This window comes from Mesoplodon bidens (genome assembly GCF_964165515.1).
Source record: "Mesoplodon bidens genome assembly, chromosome: 1".
Taxonomy (NCBI): Eukaryota; Metazoa; Chordata; class Mammalia; order Artiodactyla; family Ziphiidae; genus Mesoplodon; species Mesoplodon bidens.
In genome coordinates, this window is record NC_138176.1 from 159,420,020 (window position 1) to 159,447,207 (window position 27,188).

The 27,188-nt window shown below is 36.8% G+C and overlaps 1 protein-coding gene across 2 annotated transcripts in view; it reads right to left on the reverse strand.

Moving 5' to 3' along the window:
* STIM2 (stromal interaction molecule 2) overlaps positions 1-27,188 on the reverse strand; it is a 177,950-nt gene that overhangs the window by 100,345 nt on the left and 50,417 nt on the right. For both annotated transcript variants that reach the window (XM_081244656.1, XM_081244657.1), the window contains exon 2: positions 13,225-13,355. In XM_081244656.1, the coding sequence (XP_081100782.1) occupies positions 13,225-13,355 (131 nt within the window). The remainder of the gene's footprint in view (positions 1-13,224; positions 13,356-27,188) is intronic.

Here is a 27,188-nt window from a genome sequence, read left to right on the forward strand (position 1 = left end):
GAAGTCTTCTGGTTACTACGGTGGTTGCTTTGAAGGAGACGGAGGTATATGAATTGAAATACTCTAGGAGAATTAGTTCCTATCAAATATCTATAAAGAGAAAGATAACAACAGCAGGTGGTAAATGAATTGGAAAAGAAAGAGATAGAGGAGGAAGTCTAGTAAATAGGTACTATAATTGTCAAGGGAAGACATAAGAGCCCAGGTACTCAATTAAATAAATGCTGAGGCAGAATAGAAAATTTAGAACTTAAGAAATATTCTAGTTATGCTTATATAACTATAAAATGAGATATTTTCTTAAGATACATCCCATTAATTTATACAGTGGTTCTTAACATTCTAGGCTACAGAACCATCTTACTTTAACAAAAGCAAAGAATCTTCTACCCAGAAAAATACACATATAGCCCTGCTTTATAGTAACTGCAAGTCCATGACCTCTTTAAGGTGGAACTTGGCCAATGTGAAATCGCAAAGTACAGGGGCAGGAAAAAATGTCTTTTGCAAGACCATCACAGTAGCCAAATATAATGCCTGAGATTATAAAAACTGTTACAAAAGTATAGTGCAAAAACAGCTGTTAAAATTTATTAAAGTATGAAGCAGGCATCAGAATCATGGAAGGACTTGTTAAGACAGATTTCTGGGCCCCACCCCCAAGTTTCTGATTCAGTAGGGCTGGGAGGGGGCCTGAAAATTTGCAGTTCTAACAAGTTGCTGCTTGTCCCAGAAGCACACTTTGATTTATTCCTTAGAGCAATCTTTCAAAACTATACCAACTTCTTTTTCATCCACTTCTCTCCCTTGAGGCCCAAAGATTTGGCTGCAGTAATCCACTCTGTCTTACGGGTTTACTGCCTTTCTTTCCTCATTCTGTAAGCTAAATGCAAACAAAGTATTGAATGGAAGAGTGCCCCAACCTTATTTCTGCCCTACTTCCAAAACATGTATACAGCCTCCACATTATTTTGAATAGCTCCAGCCATAGTTAAGAAGATGCAAACAGAGAAGAGGTAATAAGCAAAGTGACTAACAGATATTAGGTTCTTAACAGATTTTGATGTGCTGTAGAGTATCAAAATACTGTACGCAAACCCCAGGAGATGACTTCCTCCTAGGTAAGAGAAGGATGTTTCTTTTCTTTTTTTTTTTTTTTAACTTTGGCTGCGTTGGGTCTTCGTTGCTATGCGCGGGCTTTCTCTAGCTGCGGTGAGTGGGGGCTACTCTTCGTGCGCAGGTTTCTCATTGCAGTGGCTTATCTTGTTACAGAGCACAGGCTCTAGGCACGCAGGTTTCAGTAGTTGTGGCTTGTAGGCTCTACAGCGCAGGCTCAGTAGTTGTGGTACACGGGCTTAGTTGCTCCGCGGCCTGTGGGATCTTCCCAGACCAGGGCTCGAACCTGTGTCCCCTGCGCACTGGCAGGTGGATTCTTAACCACTGCACCACCGGGGAAGCCTGAGAAGGATGTTTCTTGAACAGACTCCTATTTAAAGGTGTTCAAAATCATTACTTCTTTTATGAGCTCTACAGATCAATAATTAGACACATTCCAAATAAAAAATAATTTAAAAAGTATATTTTTAAATTTAGAATTTGCAGCTAAAATAAAAAATCATAGGCAAATGTACAGAAAAAGGTATTTTTCAAACAAAGGAAATAAAGTGTAGATTTTAATCATTTCTTCTCTCATCAAAATGATATCTAAATTTTCTGCCTCAGTCATTCCCTACCTTTTTTTCTAAATTAGTATAAATGAGTGTGACCTTTCCTCCATTCTTACAATATCATTTCTTCTAGATATCACAGTATCAGAGCTAATTTCAGTCATGAAAGGCAGTGGTCATCATAAGAATATCAGTAATTGATGTGCTGTATAGTAGAGACCTGTATACAATGAATGTGGAAATTAGAGAAGAATATTAACATGATCAGTGTTTCTGGAAATTGCTTTTTTGAAAAATTGTCACAGTTGTTTGTTCTTATAAAAATGGAATGAAGCCTATGTGTCTAATAATAGACCTTGCTTTACAATTCATTACAGCAGTGGTCTCCAAATTCGGTTGCCCAGACCCCATAGGGATGTACAATCTAACTCACTTTAGAGGGAGAAAACATTAGAACTTCCATTTATATTTAATTTTATCTCATTTTTAATTTATATTTTCATGAACATTTAAAAAAGATATAGCACTGGTATAACAGAATGTATATATAATAAAAATATTTTTATATACACATACTACTTACATACAGCTATTTATTTATAAATTGTATCAGGGAGGGCATAATGATGGAGATTAATGATATATATTTTTTGTTTGTTTGTTTTTAAGTTTGTTTTATTTAACATAAATGAATATATGTCTTACATATTGTTCTTTTATTTGCTGTCTTTCTCATCAATATACCTTGGACTTCATTCCAGGTCAGTACATAGAGGTCAATCTTGTTCTGCTATTGTATAGGTGCACTATAATTTATTTAACCACATACTGATGATGGAAATATAGCTCCTTTACAGTTATTTTCACATGTCTCAAGACTTAAAATTTTGCTCTATGTAGTTTTACATAGAGAACAGAAATTTTATAGGATACCTAGAAATAGAATTTCTAGGTCAATGTATTTCAACATATTAAATTTGCTAAATACTGCTAAATTGTTCACTAAATGGGCTGTTCCACTTTATTATATTATTAATAATACAGTAACATTTATTTTCTGTAATTAATATTTTAATATCCAAGTGATTAAAATCAGCATTTCAGTGTTGCTTTATTTAAACTTCCCTGAATAATTGTGTTAGGTCATACTTTTATAAATGTACTGGCCTAATGATATATATTAACATAGAAAAGCAACACAGACTAGAAATCAAGAACATGGGTTCAGTCTGTTCTATCATTTATAAGCTGGTGACCCTGGGCATTTGCCTCATCTCTCTAAGCCTATTCCTTATCAGCAAATAGATAATTATGGTATATTCTTAGTTCACAGGGTTGCTATGAGGAGTCCATTCCACAGTGTATGCAAAGTGCTTACAGTGTGGAACAAACGGTAAATGCTAAATAAATATTTTCTGTTATTTTAGTATATAAATCCATAAATACAAGTTTGAGAAGTCCTCCAGTAACAAAACTAAATTAATTCAGCATTTCCCAGTTTTGGCCATCTAACCCTTTTTTCTATGGAATAACTATTAACATTCTCTGCTATTCTAGTTGTATGCTTATTGGTATTATTTTCCAGAAAGAATTAAAGCCTGTTTTTATGGCATCAAGTTTTTAACTAATTGAACTATGAAACTATGAAAATTTCAGTATACAGGAAAATACCTCAATAATTATAATTTAACAGCAAGAATTCTTTAGCACCTACTCTCTTCACCTTACCTTTGCCCTGCCTGTCCTTTCAGGTGAATGCCAAGTGATCCTTCAGTCAAATAAGTTGTACTGGTACATTTGTGCATGTAAAGTACTACTCAGTAGATAATTTTAATCAAATTTAACTTGCTTTAAAATGTTAGACATATCCTAATACAAAGATAAACATGAAAAGTCTTATTGTGGGTCACTTCCAAAGCAAAGCCTTTTGAAGGAAGTTATATAACTTTACTGCTTTTATACTTTATAATTCCATGGCTTGAAAAGTTCCCATCAAATCTCTCTAGCAGAGTACAAAAACAAACCATGGTAAGCAGCCTTTAAAATGGCTCATTGGAAGAGTTCTAAAAGGTAAATAAAATGAGATAACAAGACAGAAATAAATAAATAAATAAAATAAAATGAAATGGCTCATAATGATCCCCACATCCTCTTATTTGTGCTCCTGTGTAACTGCCTCCCCTTGAGTATCAGCTGGACCTAGCAACTCACTTCCAACAAACAGAATATGGCAAAAAGTGATGAAACATCACTGCCAAGATGAGGTTACAAAAAGACTTTGACTTCCATGTTGTCCTTTCCCTCTCTCTCTCTCTCCCCCTCCCCCCATGCTCCCCCCACCCCCTTCAGCCCCTCTCACTCAGGGAAGAACACTGCCCTATGGACAGGGGCATATGGCAGGGGACCGACATCTGCAAGCAGCAACCAGTGAGGACCTGTGAAGCCAACAACCACATGAGTAGGCCTTCAAGTGGATCCTCCCCAAATCAGGCCTTGAGATGACTGCAATACCAGCTGACATCTTAACCGCAGCTACTGAGAGGCCCAGAACCAGAAGAACCCACTAAGCTGCTCCTGGATTTCGAACCCACGGAAACCATGAGATGATAAAACCGTGAGTGGCTTAGTAAAACACTAAGTTGGGAAGAATTTGTTACACAATAATAGATAACTAATACCTAAGTTGAAATTTTAACTTAGAAAACTTCAGTAAAGAACAGATGCAGTTATTCCTTTAGAAACAATACTCCATGTAATTCAAAACTCAGTGATCCTTTTTTAAAATGTATTTTCTGGGGGCTTCCCTGGTGGCGCAGTGGTTGAGAGTCTGCCTGCCGATGCAGGGGACACGGGTTCTTGCCCAGGTCCGGGAAGATCCCACATGCCGCGGAGCGGCTGGGCCCGTGAGCCATGGCCGCTGAGCCTGCGCATCCGGAGCCTGTGCTCCGCAACAGGAGAGGCCACAACAGTGAGAGGCCCGCGTACCACCAAAAAAAAAAAAAAAAAAAGTATTTTCTACTATTTTTTTCTAACCCTACTTTTGTCTATTTTCTTAAGTGACTCTCCTTGTTTCAGACAGATTTATCTGTGTGGTTAAAACTAAGTTTTCTGAGAAGTGTACAGAGAAATGATGACAAAGGTGTTTTTCAGGCAGAATAGCTAATATAAGAAAAATAAATACCAGGTACAACCAGATTTTTCACATAAGTTGGCCTTAAAGTTGGTTTTATATACATATGTATACAAAACCAACTGATAACAAAAGCTCTAAAACTATTTGGAATCACATAAATGAACAGGAAGAATGGATAAAAAGGAAGAAAAAGGAGAAAAAGGAGAAGAAACCTTTTAAAATATAAAAGAAAAAGGGGGAAAAATAAAAACAGAAAACAAAGTTCATACACACTAGGAACTATAATAAAACTTCCAGTCACGAAGTAGGCAATAACAATGTCAATTCTCACTGCCTCCTACTGCTGTGCTCAGGGCCACAAAACCATTCAATACTCTCATTTAAATTATTTGCTAATCAAGTACCTACACTGTCCAAAATATCTTCAATATTGACAGAACAGGCAAACTTAACTGTAATCCACAACTCAATCTAAGCAGGTCACAAATTCAGCATACATTGACATCTAATCTTATAGATCTTGCGTCAGAAGACAATGACCTAGAGAGCAAAAGCTGCATATCCTGTTCCTAATCTGAAACACCCCTAGTCCTCCAATTTCAATTGTAGAATAGCTCTGGAAAATTGCCAGATATTTATTCTCTTACTTGTCCAAGCACTGCAAACAGTACACACTTTGCTACCTTCTTAATGAGGCCTACCATGACCATCCTATTTAAAATTACAGCCATCCATTATCTACCTGTCCTGATCCCCTGCTTATTTAGTTTTTTGTCTAGTCTTGTTTTGTTTAGTCTTGTTTTGTTTAGTCTTGTTTAGTTTTGTTTTGTTTAGTCACAAGCCCCATGGGAATGTCAGCCTAAGGGCTTGAAGATTTATATGAGATTTTGTCTGTTTTTTTCCTGATATGTTTCAAGATCTATTTGAGTATCTGGCATGGAATAGATCCTCAAATATTAGCTCAATATCAAATGAATGAATAAACTAGAAAAGTAAATGTTTTCTCATATGACCAAAAACAATAGGTACTAAAGAGAAAAAACTTAAGCTTCCAACCAGCATTTTCAAATGCTAAATATTTTGCTAAATTTTTTAAAAAGCAATATTTCCATTCAAAAATCACAAGAAATTAAGTATTTTTAAATTTCTAAGGTTTCCTATTAAATTCATGAAGTTTCCTAATGATGGCTACTAGAGACCTATAACAGTATTAATATTCACTTCTTTAAAAAAGAGACACTTTAACAAGAAATACAAATCAAGATGTAGCAATAATGAACTGAAGGCACCAAACTGGTCCAAGAACTACAGAATTAAAAACCCACTCTCTTAAAGCCTGCAACACACTATAGTCTCTAAGATCAGTCCTGTCCAATATAAATAGTGATCTACATATGTGATTAAAAATTTCCTAGGAGTCACATTAAAAAGTAAAAAGAAACAAGTGAAATTAATTTTATATTATATTTCATGTAACCCAGTATGCCCATAATATAATCATTTCCAACATGTAATCAATATTTCAATATTTATGTATATCTTCAAAATTTGAAGTGCATTTTACACATATAACACACCTCAATTTTAAGTGCTCAACAGACAAATATAGCTAGTAGCTACCATACTGTACAATGGATTTCTAGATTTTGGGGGGTACTAATAAAATATAGAAGCATACTATATTTGCTTGTAAATATTCATATAAAAAGAAATACAGAGAGAAAGATATCTTCTGTTTTTAAACATTAAAGTTCACCTATTATACTGATAGAATTCTAAGTTCTTTTAACATAAGTTTTACTTTTTAACATAAAGTTATTATTTTTTTATTACAAAATATTTGGAATTCCACTAAAATTTAAAAGACTCAATAAGAATTCCATTGAAGTATAAATTATACAGCCATGCGTGCTTACTTTGTTTGGCACAGTGATAATGATAATATTTCACACATTTGAACATTTACTATCTGATGATGAGGTAAAAAGATTAAAATAACTTGTAATTCTAGGAATTATTATGCAATCAAATACATCCAAATAGGCTGTCAAATATCTGCATAAGCTTACTTATACCTCTCTGTCTATATATTATACACAATTGCAACAGATCCTTCTCTTGAAGGTATTTTTAATAATTAAAAAATATAGGGCCTCCCTGGTGGCGCAGTGGTTGAGAGTCCGCCTGCCGATGCAGGGGATACGGGTTCGTGCCCCGGTCTGGGAGGATCCCATATGCCGCGGAGCGGCTGGGCCCGTGAGCCATGGCCGCTGGGCCTGCGCGTCCGGAGCCTGTGCTCCGCAACGGGAGAGGCCACAACAGTGAGAGGCCCGCATACCGCAAAAAGAAAAAAAAAAAAAAAATGAATTTTTGCTATTTTTTCCATATTTAAATATTTTTTTAAATTGTGATATAATAAGAAATATATTTGGTCTTTATCCCTGGTTCCTAGCACAGAGCTCTTAAAAGTCTTGGAATTTCCTCAGTGATAGAGTGTCCTTTCCTCCTTTAATCACCCCTGAGTTCATGCTAATGAGATGACTAAGGGTGGGGCGCCTAGATAGCCTCAGGATGGGGCTGATCACCAGAAAGACCAAGTGATCAGAGAATTGGAAATTTCAGTCCCAGCTACCTGACCTCTGGGAAAACTGAGTTCTGTAAAAACTCTTGAACTTAGAGATTCAGAGAGCTTCTAGGTTGGTGAATATATCAAGGTGTGGGAGGTGCTGGGAGGGCAGCATGCCCAGAGAGGGCATGGAAGCTCCATGCACCTTCTACCATACCTTGTCCTATACATATACAGCACTTGGCTGTTCCAGAGTTATATCCTTTTTAATAAACCAGTAAACATAAGTAAAGTGTTCTCCTGAGTTCTGTGAGCCATTCCAGCAAATTTTCTTTTTTTTTTACTGAAGTACAGTTGATGTACAATATTATATAAGTTACAGGTGTACAATATGGTGATTTGCAATTTGTAAAGGTTATACTCTATTTATAGTTAGTATGAAATATTGGCTATATTCCCTGTGTTGTACAGTAGCTTATTTATTTTATATATAATAGCTTGTACCTCTTAATCTCCTACCCCTATATTGCCCCTCCCCTCTTCCCTCTCCCCACTGGTAACCACTAGTGTTTTCTCTATATCTGTGAGTCTGCTTCTTTTTTGTATCATTCACTAGTTTATTTTTTAGATTCCACATATAAGTGCTACCAAACAGTATTTTTCTTTCTCTGTCTGGCTTATTTCACTTAGCCTAAGACCCCTCCAAGTCTATCCATGTTGCTGCAAATTGCAAAATTTCATTCTTTTTATGGCTGAGTAGTATTCCACTGTATTTATGTACCACATCTTCTTTACCCACTCATCTGCTGATGGATGCTTAGGTTGCTTCCATATCTTGGCAATTGTAAACAATGCTGCTATGAACACTGGGGTGCATGTACCTTTTTGAATTCGTGTTTTTTTGTTTTTTTCAGATACACACCCAGCAAATGTTCAAACCTGAGGAAGGAGCTATGGGAAGCCCAGATTTATCGCCAGTCAGTCAGAAATTCAAAAACATAACCAGAGACTTGTGACTGGGATCTGAGGTGAGGGCAGTATTATGAGACTGAGCCCTTTAACTTGTGGGATCAGGGAGAGAGCATCAGAATTGAATTGAATTGTTGGAAGTGCAGTTGGTGCTGGAAAACTGAAGAACTGGTTGGTGTCAAAAAACACCCCAGAGTAGTAATATTTATAATTTGATATATCAATTAATAACAAAAGTAATTTTATTATGTAGATTTTTAATATACAGAATCTAGCCTTATTCTAGGCTCAGAATTAACCAATCTTAATAAGTTAATTTGTAACTTCTGAAATGTGGCTACGTAAAACTATTCCAGCTTTAAAAAGTGAAAGTGCACACCGATCTTTTCAAACATTTTATAATACTAAAACTCTTCAAATTAACAATATCCGCCTGCCAATGCAGGGGACACGGGTTCGAGCCCTGGTCCAGGAAGATCCCACATGTGGCGGAGCAACTAAACCCGTGCACCACAACTACTGAGCCTGCGCTCTAGAGCCCACAAGCCACAACTACTGAAGCCTGTGTGCCTAGAGCCCGTGCTCCACAACAAGAGAAGCCACAGCAATGAGAAGCCCCCACGCTGCAACAAAGAGTAGTCCCCACTCGCCACAACTAGAGAAAGCCTGCGTTCAGCAACAAAGACCCACCACAGCCAAAAAAAATAAATTGAATTATATAAAAAAAATAATCCCTCTGAATTAATTTATTTCTTAACCTAAAACAATGCTAAGCAATGATTAGTTCCTCAGAAATCCAAAATCAAAGGAAAACTTAGCACCATCAGTGTAATAACTTAAAATTATAACCTTTCAACACAGTACAAGAATTAGTGTTGTAAATTATCTCCAATTGGATTGATGGACAGAATTATGAAACTGCACAGAGTACTCATCTACTAAAGACTACACTCCGAGTTGAAATGAAATTTGATCAAACTAATACTGTAAATGACTAAGAAAATGTACAGCAATTTCAGGAAATCTATTTAGTCTAGAAAATAATTTCCTCTACAAAGAGTATCAAATATATGAACATAAAATTCTACTGACTCCATAATTCATATGGATAGTAATAATTTATGGAGTAAATGGAATTTATGTTAGAATATTTGATAATCAAAATCTTAAGCAACTATATTAGCAACTAAGTAAACAATTTAGACAATCTTGGAAGGATTAGAAAGAACAATTCATCACTAATAATTCAGAGTATTACTTCTAAAAAGTAGTTTTAGAGCTTTATTTTGTTGTGTGTATGTGTGTGTCTGTACTGGAAGAAAGAGAAGGAATGGGTGATGATGTTGAGAGAATGAATTACTCAGTATAATAAACTGACCCTCAATAAATGACAACTACTTTGTTATATTCCAGTAAGTAAAACTCCTAATAATCATCAACTTCATTTCATTTACTCTACTTTACGACCAACAGAATACATTTACATACTTCAAATACTTTTTAAGTTGGAAACAATATAAAATAGGACTATCCTGTCATCTGCAGCTCCAAAAATGCAAGAAATAAATTTGACTACTTTGAACTGAAAGCCATGATTTTGGTATTAATAGAACTGAACTCTAATTAAAATGATTTAACCACAATGAGAAGAGATTATCTCAGTAAGCATGAATCAGCTGATGCAGAGATAGTAAAAAAAAAAAAAAGACTAAAGAGTTAATATCTGATCTAATAAGTACTAAGAAATCACTGTTAAATTTCTTATCTAGGGCTTCCCTGGTGGCACAGTGGTTGAGAATCTGCCTGCTAATGCAGGGAACACGGGTTCGAGCCCTGGTCTGGGAGGATCCCACATGGCGCGGAGCAACTAGGCCCGTGAGCCACAACTACTGAGCCTGCGCGTCTGGAGCCTGTGCTCCGCAACAAGAGAGGCCGCGATAGTGAGAGGCCCGCGCACCGTGATGAAGAGTGGCCCCCACTTGCCACAACTAGAGAAAGCCCTCACACAGAAACAAAGACCCAACACAGCAAAAATAAATTAATAAACTCCTACCCCCAACATCTTCTTTAAAAAAAAAAAAAATTCTTAGCTAGAGAAAGACACTCTCAAAGTGATATGCATGATGATTAGAGAGGAAAAATTTAGAATAATCTAGGCATAAGATAATAAATACCTAGATTAAAATGGAATAAGTAAATAACTAAAACAGGTAAATGAAAAAGGAAAAAAAAGGAATAAATTCTAAGAACACAAAATTTTATTTATAGCAGGGCTTGGCACACTACAGTCTGATGCCTGTCTTTGCAAACAAAGTTTTATTGGAACACAGCCATGACCATTAGTTCATATACTGTCTATGGCTGCTTGGCACTACAATGGGAGAGTTAAGTAGATCCAACAGAGATCATGCAGCTCACACAAATCTAAACTATTTACTAGCTGGCCTATATTCATTTCCTATGGCTGCTGTAACAAAGTACCATAAACTGAGTGGCTTAAAATAACAGAAATTTATTCTTTCACAGGTCTGGAGGCTATAAATCTAAATAAAGTGTCAGCAGGGCCATGCTCTCTGAAAGGCTCTAAGGGAGAATCTATTTCATGCCTTTCTCTTGGCTTTTGGTGTCACCAGCAATCCTTGTCATTCCTTGACTTGTAGCTGCATAACTCCAATCTCTGCATCCACTGTCACATGATCATCTTCTCCCCTGTGTCTGTCTGTCCACATGGTGTTCTCCTCTCTTACAAGGACACCAGTCATATTGGATTAAGAGCCCATGTTACTCCAATATACACTCCTCTTAAATAACTACATCTGAAATGAACCTATTTCCAAATAAGGTCACATTACGAGGTACTGGGGGTTAGGACTTCAAAGTATTTTTTTTGGGGGGGAACATATTTCAACCCATAATTTGGCCCCTTAGAGAAAAAGTCTGCCAACTCCTAATTTAAAAGAGTAAGAACTGGTACATCCTTAGTGGCACAGCAGTTAAGAATCCACCTGCCAACGCAGGGGACACAGTTCAAGCCCTGGTCCAGGAAGATACCACATGCCACACAGCAACGAAGTCCATGCACCACAACTACTAAGCCTGCGCTCTAGAGCCCGTGAGCCACGAGCCACAATTACTGAGCCCATGTGCCACAACTACTGAAGCCCGTGCACCTAGAGTCCGTGCTCCGCAACAACAGAAGCCACTGCAATGAGAAGCCCGCGCACTGCAATGAAGAGTAGCCCCGCTCGCCACAACTAGAGAAAGCCTGCACATAGCAACAAAGACCCAACGCAGCCAAAAATTAAAAATAAATAAATAAACTTTAAAAAAATTAGATAAAAGAGTAAAAACTGAGGAGAAGTAGGTCCAAAATTGCCATTGAACAGTGAGGGATTTCAAAGAGAAGATCTGGGATTTTGCTCTAGATAAACTAAGCTGAAAACAAAAGAGCCCTCAGAAGATGTCAGGCAGAGGGCTTCCCTGGTGGCGCAGTGGTTGAGAGTCCACCTGCCGATGCAGGGGACACGGGTTCATGCCCCGGTCCGGGAGGATCCCACATGCCACGGAGCGGCTGGGCCCGTGAGCCATGGCCGCTGAGCCTGCGCGTCCGGAACCTGTGCTCCGCAATGGAAGAGGCCACAACAGTGAGAGGCCCGCATACGGGAAAAAAAAAAAAAAAAAAAAAAGATGTCAGGCAGAAAGCAATATATGTAGGTCAGAATCTGGACTGGCTTAGAGATGGAGGAATCAGGAGTAACCTAAAAATGGATGAGCATTCTCAAGGTAAATGTTTTATACAGCAGGTCAAAAATCGATCTTTAGAGAATGTTTTTATTACATAACAATGTGATTAGATAAAAATGGGATAAGAGGATGTCACTGTTATACAACATTAGATAATAATGTAGAAAATAGTGTAATTTAGTATTATGTAAACTAAAAGAGAAGCATCTCAACAGTGACAAATACAACAAAAAGGGTGAAAAGAACTAAAAAATGACTGGGGAATTTGGTTAGAATGAGACCATAGTCAAATAAAGAAAACAACCTCTAAGAAGAAAACTAAAAGGGACACTAGAGACAGGGGTAAGATGAGAATGCTTAAGAAATAAAGTACTATTTATTTGTACGGTGAGTACAGTAGATTAGGACATTGGTGACCCCCAGTAAACCACATCTCCAGGTATTCATATCTTTGTATAATCCCTTCCCACACAGACTCTGAGCTCAGCCAAATAACTTGCTTTAAGCCAATTTGATATTAACAGGCATTGGCAAGCAGGGGCATGATAAGCACTTTCACATGGGAACTTGTTTTCTTAGAACACTGCTACCTGGAAGCTGGCTGCCATGCTGTAAGGAAGCTTGAGCTAGACTCCTGAATGATGAGAGACTGGATGGAGAGAGACTCTGATGGAAAAGAGGTCATCTGAGATATTCCAGCCCAGCAGAGCTGGCAACTGAATGCAACTGCCACAGTGACCTCGGGCCATAACTACAGGAACAGAAAAAGTGCTCAGCAAAGCCCAGTCAACCCAGAGGATCAGGAGAAATAACAAAATGTTGTTGTTTTAGGCCACTAAATTTTGTGGTGGTTTGTAAAGCAGCAATAGATAACTGACATAGTCAGAATAGGATATATGTTTGAGAAACCCAAGTACACAAGACTGGGAATTCTTATAAAACTGAGAAGACGTGTATAGATGTGAAAAAAAAGAAAAAAGAAAAACCATGTAAATACAAAGGGTAAAGTTAAAATGTAAAGAGAAAAACTAAAGATGATGAAGATGAAGGAGTTGAGTCATACAAGGAATAATGGGAAAATTTAAGACTAAAAACTTGGTCATTCTGTTTTAAGAGAATACCAGGGAAAAAGGGTTTCCACCTACTTCATCACTTTCATCTACTTCAATTCCACCATCTTTGTCATCATCCATTTGTTTATGTATTGTTTGAAGAGCTTCCAGACTAAATCTATCTTCTTCTGTGAAGCACGGTGGACTCAATGACATGCAGGGATCTGAAATAGAACAAAGGGCAATTACTAACTTGCAATCCCCAAACACAAGCTATAGTCAAGAGAATGTAATTTAAAACAAAACCAACAAATTAAATTTCAGACTAAGTCAAACTAAGAGGCTTTAAGAAGTCTAGCAGGGTATTCTTCACATCAAAAGTATAATATATGAACACACTGACTAAAAATAAATAATTCAATTTAATTGATATTAGTCAACTAAAACCAGTACTAAGTTCAGGTTGTCTACATTCTTCCACATCTTTAACCATTTTCTTCTTATCCAGCTCATTATATTTATAAATTATTCCTCCCCCAAAACAGATAAACTCCCTCCTTAAAAAAAAAAAAAAAAACTAAAAATCACAGAGCACAAGGTGCTATTTTTGTATAGTCCAGTTTAAAATGTAAGTTCTAGGGAAACATCACAAAGAATACAAGAAAAAGAAATGCAGAGTATTCACATGATCCTTCGACATTTTTTAATCATTTTTCTATCTAACAGAATCTAAGAGTCCATCATATGACTTTTTAAAATAAAATGTATAACTTCTTAGATTCAACAAGGAAAAACTGAATTGTTAAAAATCTTGTTCTTCATGTTTTTCTTAATATACATTTATTGGCTAAACCTTTTCCTATGGAAAATGAGTGAATCCTCACATTTAGGTTGTCAAAAACTAACAATTCAAAGAGAATGTGGGGTTTTTCATGGCTTAAAATGAGATTAATAAAAATTACCTCCTGTTGACTCAATTAGTAAACAGTCTACATACCAAAATGGAAAAGTACTGCCAAAACTTCACTCACACCCAATCTGGCTGACTGCTGGACTGACAAATTCCAGGAACTGACTTCTACCAGGTCACTAAAATAATAGCCTTTTAAAACACCATCAGATCCACATGTATTTCTAGGAACAGTATGGTCTTAAAGTTTAAAGTGGTTATTAGCATAACAGAAGGGTTAGCCACAGTTTGGCTACCTCCTCAACAATAGTTAAAAATCTAGTTTATCATCTGGTCCTGTTATGAATTAACTGACTGTGGACAAATCACTTGTCCTTGTATCTTAGTTACCTCTCTAAAGTAAAGCAAGTAGACTAGATGTTTACTAAGCTCTATTGCAGCCATAATGGCCTAAGAATATCTAATTCTGCACTTAGGAAAAAAAATTACAAGAAAAGAAGCCAGTCCTGGAGACCAACTAATAATTTTCTAAAAAAAAAAAAATTTAAGCCTATATTACCTGCATGTTCTACTTATAGACCATTTTGGCAATTTAACATTTCTAATAGTTTTAAATTTTTAATCTGAAACTTAATTTTGATTCCTTTAATCTTAGAAGGGAAGGAAACAGAAAAGGAAACTCTAAAAATGAAATATAAGCTATGTGGCATAAATATGTGTATAAATATTCAAAACTCTGATTAAGATTTGCTAAAATCTAAGAACTTACAGGCATAATGGTCAATTATGGTCCCTAATTCACAAGACATCTAGAACCTTGATATGCCCACAAGTTATTCTGAATGGATGCAAAATAAAATATAAGCTCTCAGGTATCACAACAACACATGGTATGAAGAAGATGTGTATACAACATGTTACTGCCTCCAGCAGACATATTTTTAACACATATTTATTTTGCTAACAAACATATGAAGTGAAAGTTATTACAACTAGTACAATAAGGAAAGGCTTACTCTGATTAAATAGGCTTTGTTGTCAACTTCTCTAAGCAAAGTCAACAGTGAGGACAGCAGAAACATTAAAAAGCTTAAGAGAAAATTAGGAGGAACATATGATCTGGAAAAAACTCATATATAAACAAAATGGGTAGTTTTTTACTTAAATTAACTTAGTTAATAAAACACTATCTTTTAGGGTCTACTTCTGGATGTAACTTCTCCATGAAGTATTTCATAAATACTAACTCCTAGTGAGTACATGTTTCTCCGAACACCATTCCATCCATTCAACAAATATCTACTGAGCACCTACCATGTGTCAGGCATTATAAATACCATAATAAACAAAAGAGATAAGAATTCCTCATAAAACTTACATTCTAGTGGAGGAGATGAGCATAATAAGATAAATAAAAGGCATAGCATATTAGTAGTGGTAAATATTAAGGAAAAACAGAGCAAAAGGCAGACAATGAAGTGCCAAGGGATTTGAACTTTTCAACTGTATCTTTATTCTCAAATCATCTTTTAATGTTGTACTTTTAATTAACCTTTAATTGCTTAATGTCATTTTGTCCATACAACTAAGCTTATGAAAAGGGCAGGGACCATGTTATTCCATTTCTCACATGCTCATAATACCTAGGACTTAGCTGGGCACAATCTGGACCTCTGATAAATTCTTGTTACTTCATACATTAACTAAATCACAAAGCTCTAGGCTTCTATACTGTGCTAACCAGTGACAGGCATTAGAAATTAAAGAGATAAAAGAGTATCCTGTACTCGAAAAAGCTCACAGTCTAGGGAGGAAGAAGGCATGTTATTGAGTTAGGTACCACTGAGAACCTTAATTGTAGGGCGTTATGAGAGCATGAAGAAAGGGCACCTAATCCAGATTGAGAAAGGAAAAGTCAGAAGTTTTCTAGAGGTAACCGTGGGGAGTTTTAAAGGACCTGTAGTTGATGACCTTGGGAAGGAGAGAAAAGCATGCCTGGAAAAAGAAACATCATACGTTCAGTGGCATGAAAAGAACATGAAACACTCAGAGAAATGCAACTGGTTAATATGTCTGGTACAGATAATATGTGGGTGGAAAAAAAAAAAAAGAGGAGATTGGTAAGAAGGGGTCAAATCTCTAAAAGTGGTTTTCCATACTAAGGAATTTGGATTTTTATCCTGAAAACTGAGAAGCCCATAAGGGATTTCAAGGAGAGAACCAACACAACCAGATTCATTATACAAAGACCATTCTGGTGACAGTGGAAAATAGACAAGATGGAAGCAAGACTGGGAGCCACAGCTGTCGGGAAGTGCCTCAGGAATCCTGGCCACATTCAACAGTCCATGCCACCAAGGAATGGAGGAGGTAAATGATGAAGGCTGCTCTAAGGCTTGGTGTTTTGCCAAGTTGGAACAGCAGAAGGAAAGGAAAGACAGGGGTTGAGGATACGGCAAGAGTGATCCATTTCTCCACATAAAATTTTATTTCCTTTTGGTACAGTGACTTAAGGCCTAGAAGTCTAACTTAGAATAGTTGTGAATTCTGAACTCCATTACCTGTTCTAAGGTCTTTTTCACTTTTTCTCAGTTGTTTCCGTTCTAGGTTACTTTAGCACAAGTCATCATTTTTAACTGACCTAAATTTCTTTTAAAATATACAAAATGATATAAAAGAACTGTACATATAATGAATCAGGTATGATGGTTTCAAAGACACCTGATAAAATACCAAAATCAGTCTCCTTTGCCGACATCTTAAAGACATCTACCTTAGCTACCCAAAATGCACTATGTACTCCACAGCCAGAACAGGTTTCTCATCTAAACAGAATTCACTTGTTCATTTAAACATGATATGGAGTGCCTGTCATGTGCCAGGCCCTGTACTTGGTGCTGGACACCCAACTAAGACAAATTTCCTCCCCTTGGTGCCCTCACCTTGTGTTAAATGGAACATGGTGTGATGTATCTTTCTAGCATTATTATGCTGAGCATTCCTTTCTTTTCTCTGGATCAAGACCAGCACATTCCACTGAGAAAAAAAGGAATCAGCTGAAACAGAGTAAGACTTGACCAAAGTCAGTAATCAACACTGTTGTTAAATTCCACCTTGTTTTCCTCTACCCAAAGCCAAACAAACGCTCAATCTGATTCTGCAGAAACAGAGTTACCAAATTAAAATGATTTCACCTAATAAGAAACATCTGCTATATTCTAGAAGCCAATGCTCTTTTATGTACATAATGTAATCCCTACAATCCTGTGTGAGGAATATATTATCTCCATTTTTCAGATGAGGAAATGAGACTAATGAGTTACTTTCTTAAGATCACACCCCTAGAAATGACAGACCTGGGATTCACAACAGTCTTCAAGACTCCAATTCATGTTCGAGTGTCAGTATAATGAACATAAATGCATCAGTGTCACCAGTGTCAGAGAAGAATAAAGGATTGCTATCATAGATACTTCCAGAACCTGGCTGAGAAGCAGAGAGAACCAAGAAGAATAAATGTGTCCCAAGGAAGGGGATCACTAGATACCTCATAAATGACAGACATAATCTAAAATACAGACCTATACTTAGATTACTTCTCCTTTTGATAATAACGTACCTTTAATTCACACTCCCCTTGAACAAACCTTTACAATAAGTATATTACCACAGTAACAGACATATGTCGAAAGTTTAAACATATATAAATATTAGAAGCCAACTAAATAAACTTCTGAATTTGTTACTTATCTAGCAAAATACATAAATGTCAGACTTCAAGTTAGAAGCCAGGTATACAAAGGGTAAAAACAAATAAACTTAAATATGGCAAGTACAATGACAGACGTGCAATAAGTATATAATGGCAGTAAAACTAAGGGAGTAGTCCTGTATAGCAAGAAGAAGATTTGAGGAGAAAGTGATATTTACACATTGATTCTTGAAAGATGAGCAAGTGTTCTCTAGGAAGACATGAATAGGCAAGAACATAAGCTGCTAATAGTTATTATACTAACAAAATAATGATGACAATAACTATCAATTACAGAGTGTCTATAACATTACATAAATGTATATATAAATTATATATTTCACTTTGTTTATAAAATAGGCATTATTATTACCATTTGACTAGGTAATTAAGAGCAAAGACTGACAATATTATTGAGGGTCAGATTATGGAGGGATCTACAGATTATTCTAAAGTGACAATAAAGGGGGAAAATGTTAATAAATTATTCACTGAAACCCTCCCTCTACTTGCAGTTTCCTTGACCTGCAAAGCTCTTTCTCCCAAGTACACCCACTGTTGGTTCATTCCAGCACAAATGTTTCTCCTCAGAAACATATTTCTCTATCTAAAATAGCCTTCCCCTTTTCTATTTGTTATATTTTTCTTCACAGCACTTAATCACAGTGTGCATATTATGTATTTATTTTCTTACTGTCCAATCCTCCACTATAATGCAATCATGAGATGAAAGGCTTTGTTTTGATTGTTGCTCTTTTCTGAGTGCCTAGAACAGTGTCTGGCACATAGTAAGCGCTCAAAAAATATGTTTACTACAGTACTTACCTAACTGGTTTCCAATATAAATGTTTGGAAGAGAAAAACTTTTCACGAAATTACTTGGCTGATTAGAAAACTAAGATGCAGAAAGTGACAGTAAAACCCCTCACCTCTTAATAGTACTAAAGTTAACTCTAAGTGTTAGTAGAAATCTACTACTATTACTCCTGCTCCAATTAAAACTATTCAGTGGCCCCCAAGAGCCTAAAGTATAAAGTCTATTTTTTCACTGTCAAATACTGCTGTCAAATACTTAATGAACAAAATATACAACACATTATAAAAAAATAATGGAGGGGAACTTTAAAATATTTAAGATTCAAGGCCCTTATAGTTTAGCAGCAAACATAAAATTTCATGAAGGCAAGGACTAAGCTTGTCTTATTCATTACTATATATTATTACTATTATTATATATGTTAGAATACATGTACATTATTATTATACAGTACTATTCCTAATAAATAATTATGGCTGACTGGCTTTTACATGCAAGCAATTGCATTTTTCGTGGTATTAGGAAAGAGAAGTTGGATTTTAATAAGTGGGGTTAGAAAAAGAGAAAACAAGAACAAACCCAAAGAGGAAATAAGATGACATCTGGGACCCACAAAGAGCAGTCTGGCTAGCAGACTGGCTCTCTACTGAGAGTGCTACTCAGGGCTCCTCGCTGCTCACCTCTCCTCCAGCTGCTGCTGCAGGCCTTCAGCGGAGGGGTGGGGAGGCCAGTCCCACGTAACAAGGAACTGTCCTCTGCTAGCTAACAGTACTACCCAGAGGGAGGATGGGCACTAGCAAGCATGGGTGGAGGAGCAGTAGGATGTGAATCTGGAAAGATGGCTTGGGGTTATCAGTCAGTGAATGACAATGAACCAAGAAAGAAGAGACTAAAAGAAGCCACTGATCATTTTTAAGTGAACTGTGACTTGATGGCAAATATAACAGAAATCACAACTTATATTTTGTGTAGTGCTTTCAAGTTCAAAAAATGCTTTCCCATATAGTCAGTTTTATTTTAATCTAGAGAAAAAACTATAGTCTCAGTTTACATGCTTGTTACCAGTGAATGCCTATTCCAACAGTACAGGCAGGAAGTAACAACATAAACTACAACCACAGCAGTGAGGATAGATGGAAGAGGTCAGACTGAAGTGACAACTGAGTGTACTGAGAGAAAGGAGACAAATATGACTGACATTTTTAGAATGAACTAATAAAGTCTAGGTAAAACAAAGGTACACTTCTATTTGGCTGAGTGAAACCAAACAACATAGTTACAAAATGCACCAAATGTGATTCCATTAAGCCTTTACTAGAGGCATAAATATTTATGCCATATTCTATATTTTGTTGTCCCAGTCAATTGATATAGGCAAGGAATACAGTTCAGCAATGTAAGAAAATAAGAGCTTAAGAAATAAATGAAACTGAAAAAGTAAATCCAGCCTTTAAAGCTAGTTTCCCTCCTATAATACCTTCAAGGTCAGCAAATTTCATGCAGAAGAGAACTAAGAAGGAGAGCCAGTCGACTTTTCATCACAAACCAAGGACTGTAGCCCATTAACAATGTGCAACATCATATACTGCCAAGAACGTGGCTTACCACGCTGGCAACTATTTATGAGTCTCATGACTAGAATTTTCTTAATTACTACCACTGAGAGAAAATTTTAAATAAATATTGTTCATACTTAGTACTTCCATTAATAGTCCAAGCATTTATCAAATCAAACACTTCAATCTGAATATTTTGAGAGCAAATTTTCTCTAAAATCTTCAGAAATAACCGTCTGGTGTCATTTTTCAATAAACCAACAATCTGATTCAAACTCAAAAAGAAAGTGAATAATGTCTTCTTTCTTTTTTGATATCCTCTTTAAGGCAGAGTCTGCCTTATTTCTCTTATTATCCCAATGTCTAGCACATCACCAACACCTGGCATACAGGAGGATTAATGGATGTTTCTCAAAAAGTCTAATAAATAAATAATAAAGGCTGCCAAATACTTTTTTAAAGAGAAGTTTCAATCCGTAATCTATTATATTTCCCGATATACGGTACCAGGAAGTATAATTTCATAGATATTCGAACTATGCTAATACTTACTGAAAGTATATTACATGCCAGAACAACAAATGAGAAAAGGAAAATTGTAACTCGTATACACAACGCTATACCAGGAGGCTATAAAAATGCAGGTGGATTCTGAATCTCAAATGTTTAACTCAGATTTTTGAAAAGTTCAACAAAGGAAACAGACCTCACCAACAACAGGGCTGAGAAACCACTGCTGATATATCAAATTATGGCTTAAGTATTATACTGAAAAGAGAATAAAGAGCCTTTATTTTGAAACCCTTTCTGATTGATGACTGCCTCTTGGAGCTCTGAATCACTGACTTTGTTTACAAAGTCCTCATTAATTAGTCTGACTCTTGTAAAAAGAAAGAACTTTCCCCTCATCTGTTAGCTAAAAATTTCCCTTAAAAATTGCTAAGTGCAATTATACCTTCCAAATGTTTTAAACAGACTATCTGATACAAACTCAGTTACTTAGGTCCTTTCCCACTTTCCAGGGATATTTTTCAACTTACCATCTTCTGATTATTTCACTCCCACTTATTCCCCCACCCTCACAAAGCATCTTGTCCTTGCCACCTCGAAAAGTTCCTGCTAATCTTCTCAAAGAGCCTCTCTAAAGGTAGGAGACAAGGTGATGCCTCTGCCTCAAAACTATCTTAATATGCAATTCATTTACCAACACATTCCTCAACCCAAAAATATCTACACTTACATTTGTGGTTAACCAATATGTTCCTTTAATGTATGTAAATAAATGAGAAGTATTTATGCAGCTGTATTTATCTCTAGATTCATTGACAGCTGCCTAATTTTTCCCACTGTGTTTTATACTATAACCTCCTAGAAAGCAATACTATATCTGAGTATAACTTTGCTGTATCTGTCATAGGCAGGAAAATACTGCTGACTAGGTGCAAAAAACAAAACAGATGCATGCATACACTTATTTACTGACTCCTAATTTCCCAGGATGCTATAAACACTAAGTTTATTTATTTATCTATCTATCTATTTATTTATTTATTTATGGCTGCATTGGGTCTTCATTGTTGTGCACGGGCTTCCTCTAGTAGCAGTGAGCGGGGGCTACTCTGTTGCGGTGCGCAGGCTTATTGCGGTGGTTTCTCTTGTTGCACAGCACGGGCTCTAGGCGCGTGGGCTTCAGTAATTGTGGCACGTGGGCTCAGTAGTTGCGGCTTGCAAGCTCTAGAGCACACGCTCAGCAGTTGTGGCATGAGGGCTTAGTTGCTCCACGGCATGTGGGATCTTCCCAGCCCAGGGCTCGAACCCATGTCCCCTCATTGGCAGGTGGATTCTTAACCACCGCGCCACCAGGGAAGCCCTAAACACTAACATTTTGATTCGCAACATTATGTGCACAGAGTAGTGAAATAGCTTTGCTTATTTTTATTTGTTTTGGAGGGAAGAAAATGATAATTCAAAGTTACAACCAGAACACTGTGCATGTACTTAATGGCACTGAATTATATACTTAAAATGGTTTAAATGGTAAATTTTATGTTATATATATTTTACCACAATTTTTTAAAAAGCTATAAGCAAAACATAAGCTATGGAGAACAAAGACCATTAAAACCATTCTACCTATATCAACACCTCAGGAAATAAAGAGAATGTTGTTGTTACTGCCAGGCATTGATCCAACTGTTTCACTTCTCTGTTTCACTTCTCTCTTAGTGAGAGAACTTAACAACAGTCAAAAATAAAATCAGTATCCCAATTTTTCAGATGAGAAATGTTGAGCACTCTGTAGGAGGTAAAAACTTTTAATTCATTCTCATTCTGCCTCTTATTATATAACCTCAGGAAACTTATTTAACTTATTTGCCTTAACTTCTTCATCTGTAAAATGGGAATAATAGTAAATTTGCAAGGTTGCTGTTAGAATTAAATGAGACGTCTATATATAAAACACCTAACACAGTGTGCAGCACATACTTGGAACTTCATAGACAACACTCAATAGATACTTTTTATTATTATCCAGAAAGGTAAGGTGCCTATTGAAATTAAACAGCACAGTAGGAATTCAATGCAAAGTCTCCTGCAATCCAAGTGTACTCTTCCTATAATATCAATATTACTATTACCTTAACAGATATCAAAAACATTAGTTTTTAATTAGACTTAACTCTAAATATCTTTTGGTCGATCCCAAAATCAAATACACCCTAAAATACAAAGAGAGAAGATAAAGAGGGAGCAGAGTATTTGTTGGGTAACTTATATGCCAGGTGCTTTACTTGGTTATCTAATTCTACTTCTCTCAACAACCTTACCAAGTTGGAATCATGCTACCGCTTCTCACAATGAATTAGCCAAGATTCTCATATGTAAAGTAATTTACCCACAGTGAAAGGCTTTAATCATTTTGTTGAAATTCAACCTATGTCTGTCCAAATCCAAAGAACTTTATTTTTCCCTATATCCCACAATCTGTCAAAAGAAAAAGACTTCTTAGTTTTAAAAATACCCAAAAAGAATATTTTGTGCTATATTCCCATCACCTAGAACATCACCTGAAACATAACAAGTACTCAATAAGTATGAACCGAATGAGTGAATCAATATAGAAACTTGATCAGTGGTCATGGGTTAAAGCTGGTTTATATTTATATTTGCCTACCTTTAATTACACTAGAAAACGTTCTCTGTTTATATGGAACAATCAAATCAACAAAATATAACCAAACCACCAAATGTGATAAAGTACCAAGCACTTTAGCTGACAACAACTCCATTCTTATAAGTGCTAAGGGTCAAAAACTCTAAGGTCATTCTTGACGACACTCACACACATCACATCCAACCTCAGGAAACCTGTTGGTTCTACCTGTGAAACATTATGAAGACCTATTACCTAGACACTATTCAGAGTCATCATCTCTCGCATGGATTACTGTCCCTCATCTTTAATGATTTCTCTCCCTTCCTTTTATAGCTAAATCCATGGCCACCCATAATAATCACTCCTCTGCAAACACCCTCAACTCCCTTGCCATTCTCTCACTTCATCATTCTTGGTTAGCAAAGCCACAACAATTAGATAAAAACCTAATTCTCCACCTACTGTGCATCTATACCCATGCATCTAAACACAGCTCATCATGATGCCTTAAATCCATAGCCACAGACTTCAACGGCACCCTTAATGTTGCCAGGCAATCATACTGCAACTCCCTGGTCTATTCACTCTCCCACTCTATTTCACATCTTCCTGATCCTCAACCCTCAATGTCTTCTCCCCACCCTTACTCATGGCAATGACTGCTTCCTATGCTTCACTGAAAGAAAAAAAAAAATTTAATGAAGCAATTAGAAGAGATGTTCCACAAACTCTCATGACCCATCAAACTACCTCCCAGTGTCTACACCCATACTGTGTGTCTGGCCTATTAACACAGAGGAATTATCCAAGTTTCTATATAATGCCCATCCCTACACTCGTGAACTAAATCTTATCCAATGAAGCTCCTCAAAAGCACTACTCCATGTATTCATCCTTAACATTTTGTTCTCAGTGGATCACTGGCATCAGAATATAAACAGGCTTTTCTCCCATCCTTTAAAAAAAAAAAAGGCAAAACACTCTCAATTCCACTTTACTACTCCCCTTTGCAGAAAATCTCCTCGAAAACATTGCTAACTTAACATCTTGAATTTCCCTCCTCCTTTTCTTTGTTAAAATACACTCCAGGGACCTCCCTTGTGAAGCAGTGTTTAAGAATCTACCTGCCAGGCTTCCCTGGTGGCGCAGTGGTTGAGAGTCCGCCTGCCAATGCAGGGGACACGGATTCGTGTCCTGGTCTGGGAAGATCCCACATGCCGTGGAGCAGCTGGGCCCGTGAGCCAAGGCCGCTGAGCCTGTGCGTCCGGAGCCTATGCTCCACAACAGGAGAGGCCACAGCAGTGAGAGGCCCGAGTACGGCCAAAAATATATATATATATATAGATAGATAGATAGATATGCATCATTTTCCTTTGTATTTCATAATTTTAGAGAAATATATATAAACTAAATCTCTGAATGATTAGATACTAAAAACTAAACTCATATTATTATAACCCTGTTTTTCTTTTTTGGCCCAATTAGCAATAGGAAGACTGTTCTTACAGACAATCCAAGAACACTCCACCTACCACATGACAGATGGGAACATTGCAACAGGTCCCTTCCATTTCAGGATATGAGGAAAGGACAAGATACAGGGTGGCATCAAATAGGTAGAATCTGGCCTAGAAGGACATGATATCAAAGAGACTGATAATTACAGCATTCTTCCTGCCTACAGAACTCAATCAGAAATTTCTAAGAAATGGTTTAGAATGATCTAGAATGGAATGAAAGAAGTCATTCATAAAATAGTACTGATCATTTTAAGTAATGTTAGCTTTGCTTCCTGAAATGATGTGACTGTGTAGATCCTATATTGAAAAGTCTTATTTACACTATTACCATAATCCAGGCATAAATTTAGCTTCCATCCAGAGAAAGAGCTTTGTTGCTAAAAGACATGATTTCTATCCTAAATGTAGCTATACCCTTAACAATTAAGAGCAAAGCTCTTTGCAGATCAGCAATCTGAAGATGATCAGAACTGGGTCAGTTTTCTAAACGCAAACTTTTAGCTCTTTTTCTGATGGGGGCGGGGTGGGTGGGGGATGGAAGAAGTGAGAACAACATCTGTATGTTGTCTGACTATTAAAAGCTCAGGGCTTCCCTGGTGGCGCAGTGGCTGAGAGTCCGCCTGCCGATGCAGGGGACACAGGTTCGTGCCCCAGTCCGGGAAGATCCCACATGCCGCGGAGCGGCTGGGCCCGTGAGCCATGGCCATTGAGCCTGCGCGTCTGGAGCCTGTGCTCCGCAACGGGAGAGGCCACAACAGTGAGAGGCCCACATACCACACACACAAAAAAAGCTCAAATCCAGTTCCCTCCTCTCCTCCTCTCCACCACTGCCATCAGAGATAACCTCATCACTTCCCCCACAGCTTTCCTGTAATGTTCTCCCCATCTCTAGTACCACCACGCTACAAATGTATCCCCTTTTACGGCCACCATATCTTTAGAATATGAAGATGGTCACATCACCCCTCCTGCTGAAATCCTTCAGTACTTCCCAATCCCCTAAAGAATAAAGCCCAATCACCCCAGCATGAAATACAAAGCACATTCTGATCCCTGAAGAATCACTTCACCAGTGATTAACCCCCTCTATAAAGCCTTCCTGACTGCTTAACAGATATTTCCTATTCTCCACTTTCACAGCACTTTTATGCATAACTATTATAATCACATGTAACTGTCTACCTATCAGCTCATATATTCCCTAAATAATCATAATACCATCAACTCTGGCAACAGACATGAGCTCTAATCTCAATTTCACTGCAGTAACCATGTAACCTTCAGCAAACCTCTTAACATCTTTGGTTCTTAACTTCCTCACCTGCAAAATATTCACCCTCATAACTTCTTATGAGTAGCACTGAAAAGTATAAGTAAAAAATAATACATGCTTTTGGTAAACCTAGAGAACTATAGTGCAGCTAACAACACCCATAAAACCTAAAAAGAAACTAACATGTATTATACAAAGGAACTAAACCTTCTCCATGGAAGGTATAATTATGCCCTACTTTTGTGACGAGGATATATGTAATGAGTTTTATTTAAGTAAAATGTCCTGCTTTTCAGAGCAAAGAAGTAACAAGCCACGTTAAATGTGACCTTCAACTTTAAATCAACAAAATTACAATTAGCTTTATATAAATGCTTATTAAATCTTCAGAGAAATTAGTATTCAAACAAAAACAACACAGACTCAGTTCCTAGAAACTTTTTATTCAAAATAACTATTCACAAATCTAGCATGTAACGGTATTACCTTTAAAAAATATGCAAGCATGATGAAAATGACTTAAGTAAAATTTTTAAAGATTAATTTAAAATATGGGACACATATTTTCTACAAAGACATTTGGTATTTTAAAGTTGCCTCAGCAAACCTGGCCTCCTCCCTTTTAATATGTCCCTGTGTGTCTCATCAGTTCATAAGGAATAAACTTCCTGGGAAAGAAAGGGTAAGAAAGGAAGGAAAGAGGAAATTCTTAAATGAGAGCAGACAACAGGAACTGGAGATAGGGATTAGCAATTGAAGTATGTGCTGTTCTAATGAAGAAGAAGGCGGAGAGAAGGCTAAGCTGGAGGGAAGGAGAGCAGCAGTCTGGGGTCTCCAGTTACTGCAGCAGTGAGAGAGAGGGAGGAAAAAGCCCGTCCCGGGGATAAGACACCACAAATACAAGACAATATATTTAAACCTATTACAGTACAGTACAGTACTATATAGCCGATTGTGTTAGTTGGGTACCTAGGTTAACTTTGTTGGACTTACGAACAGAACTCTCGGACAGAACTCATTCGTATGTAGGGGACTTACTGTATACTGAATCTTCAAAGCTCAAATAAAAACAA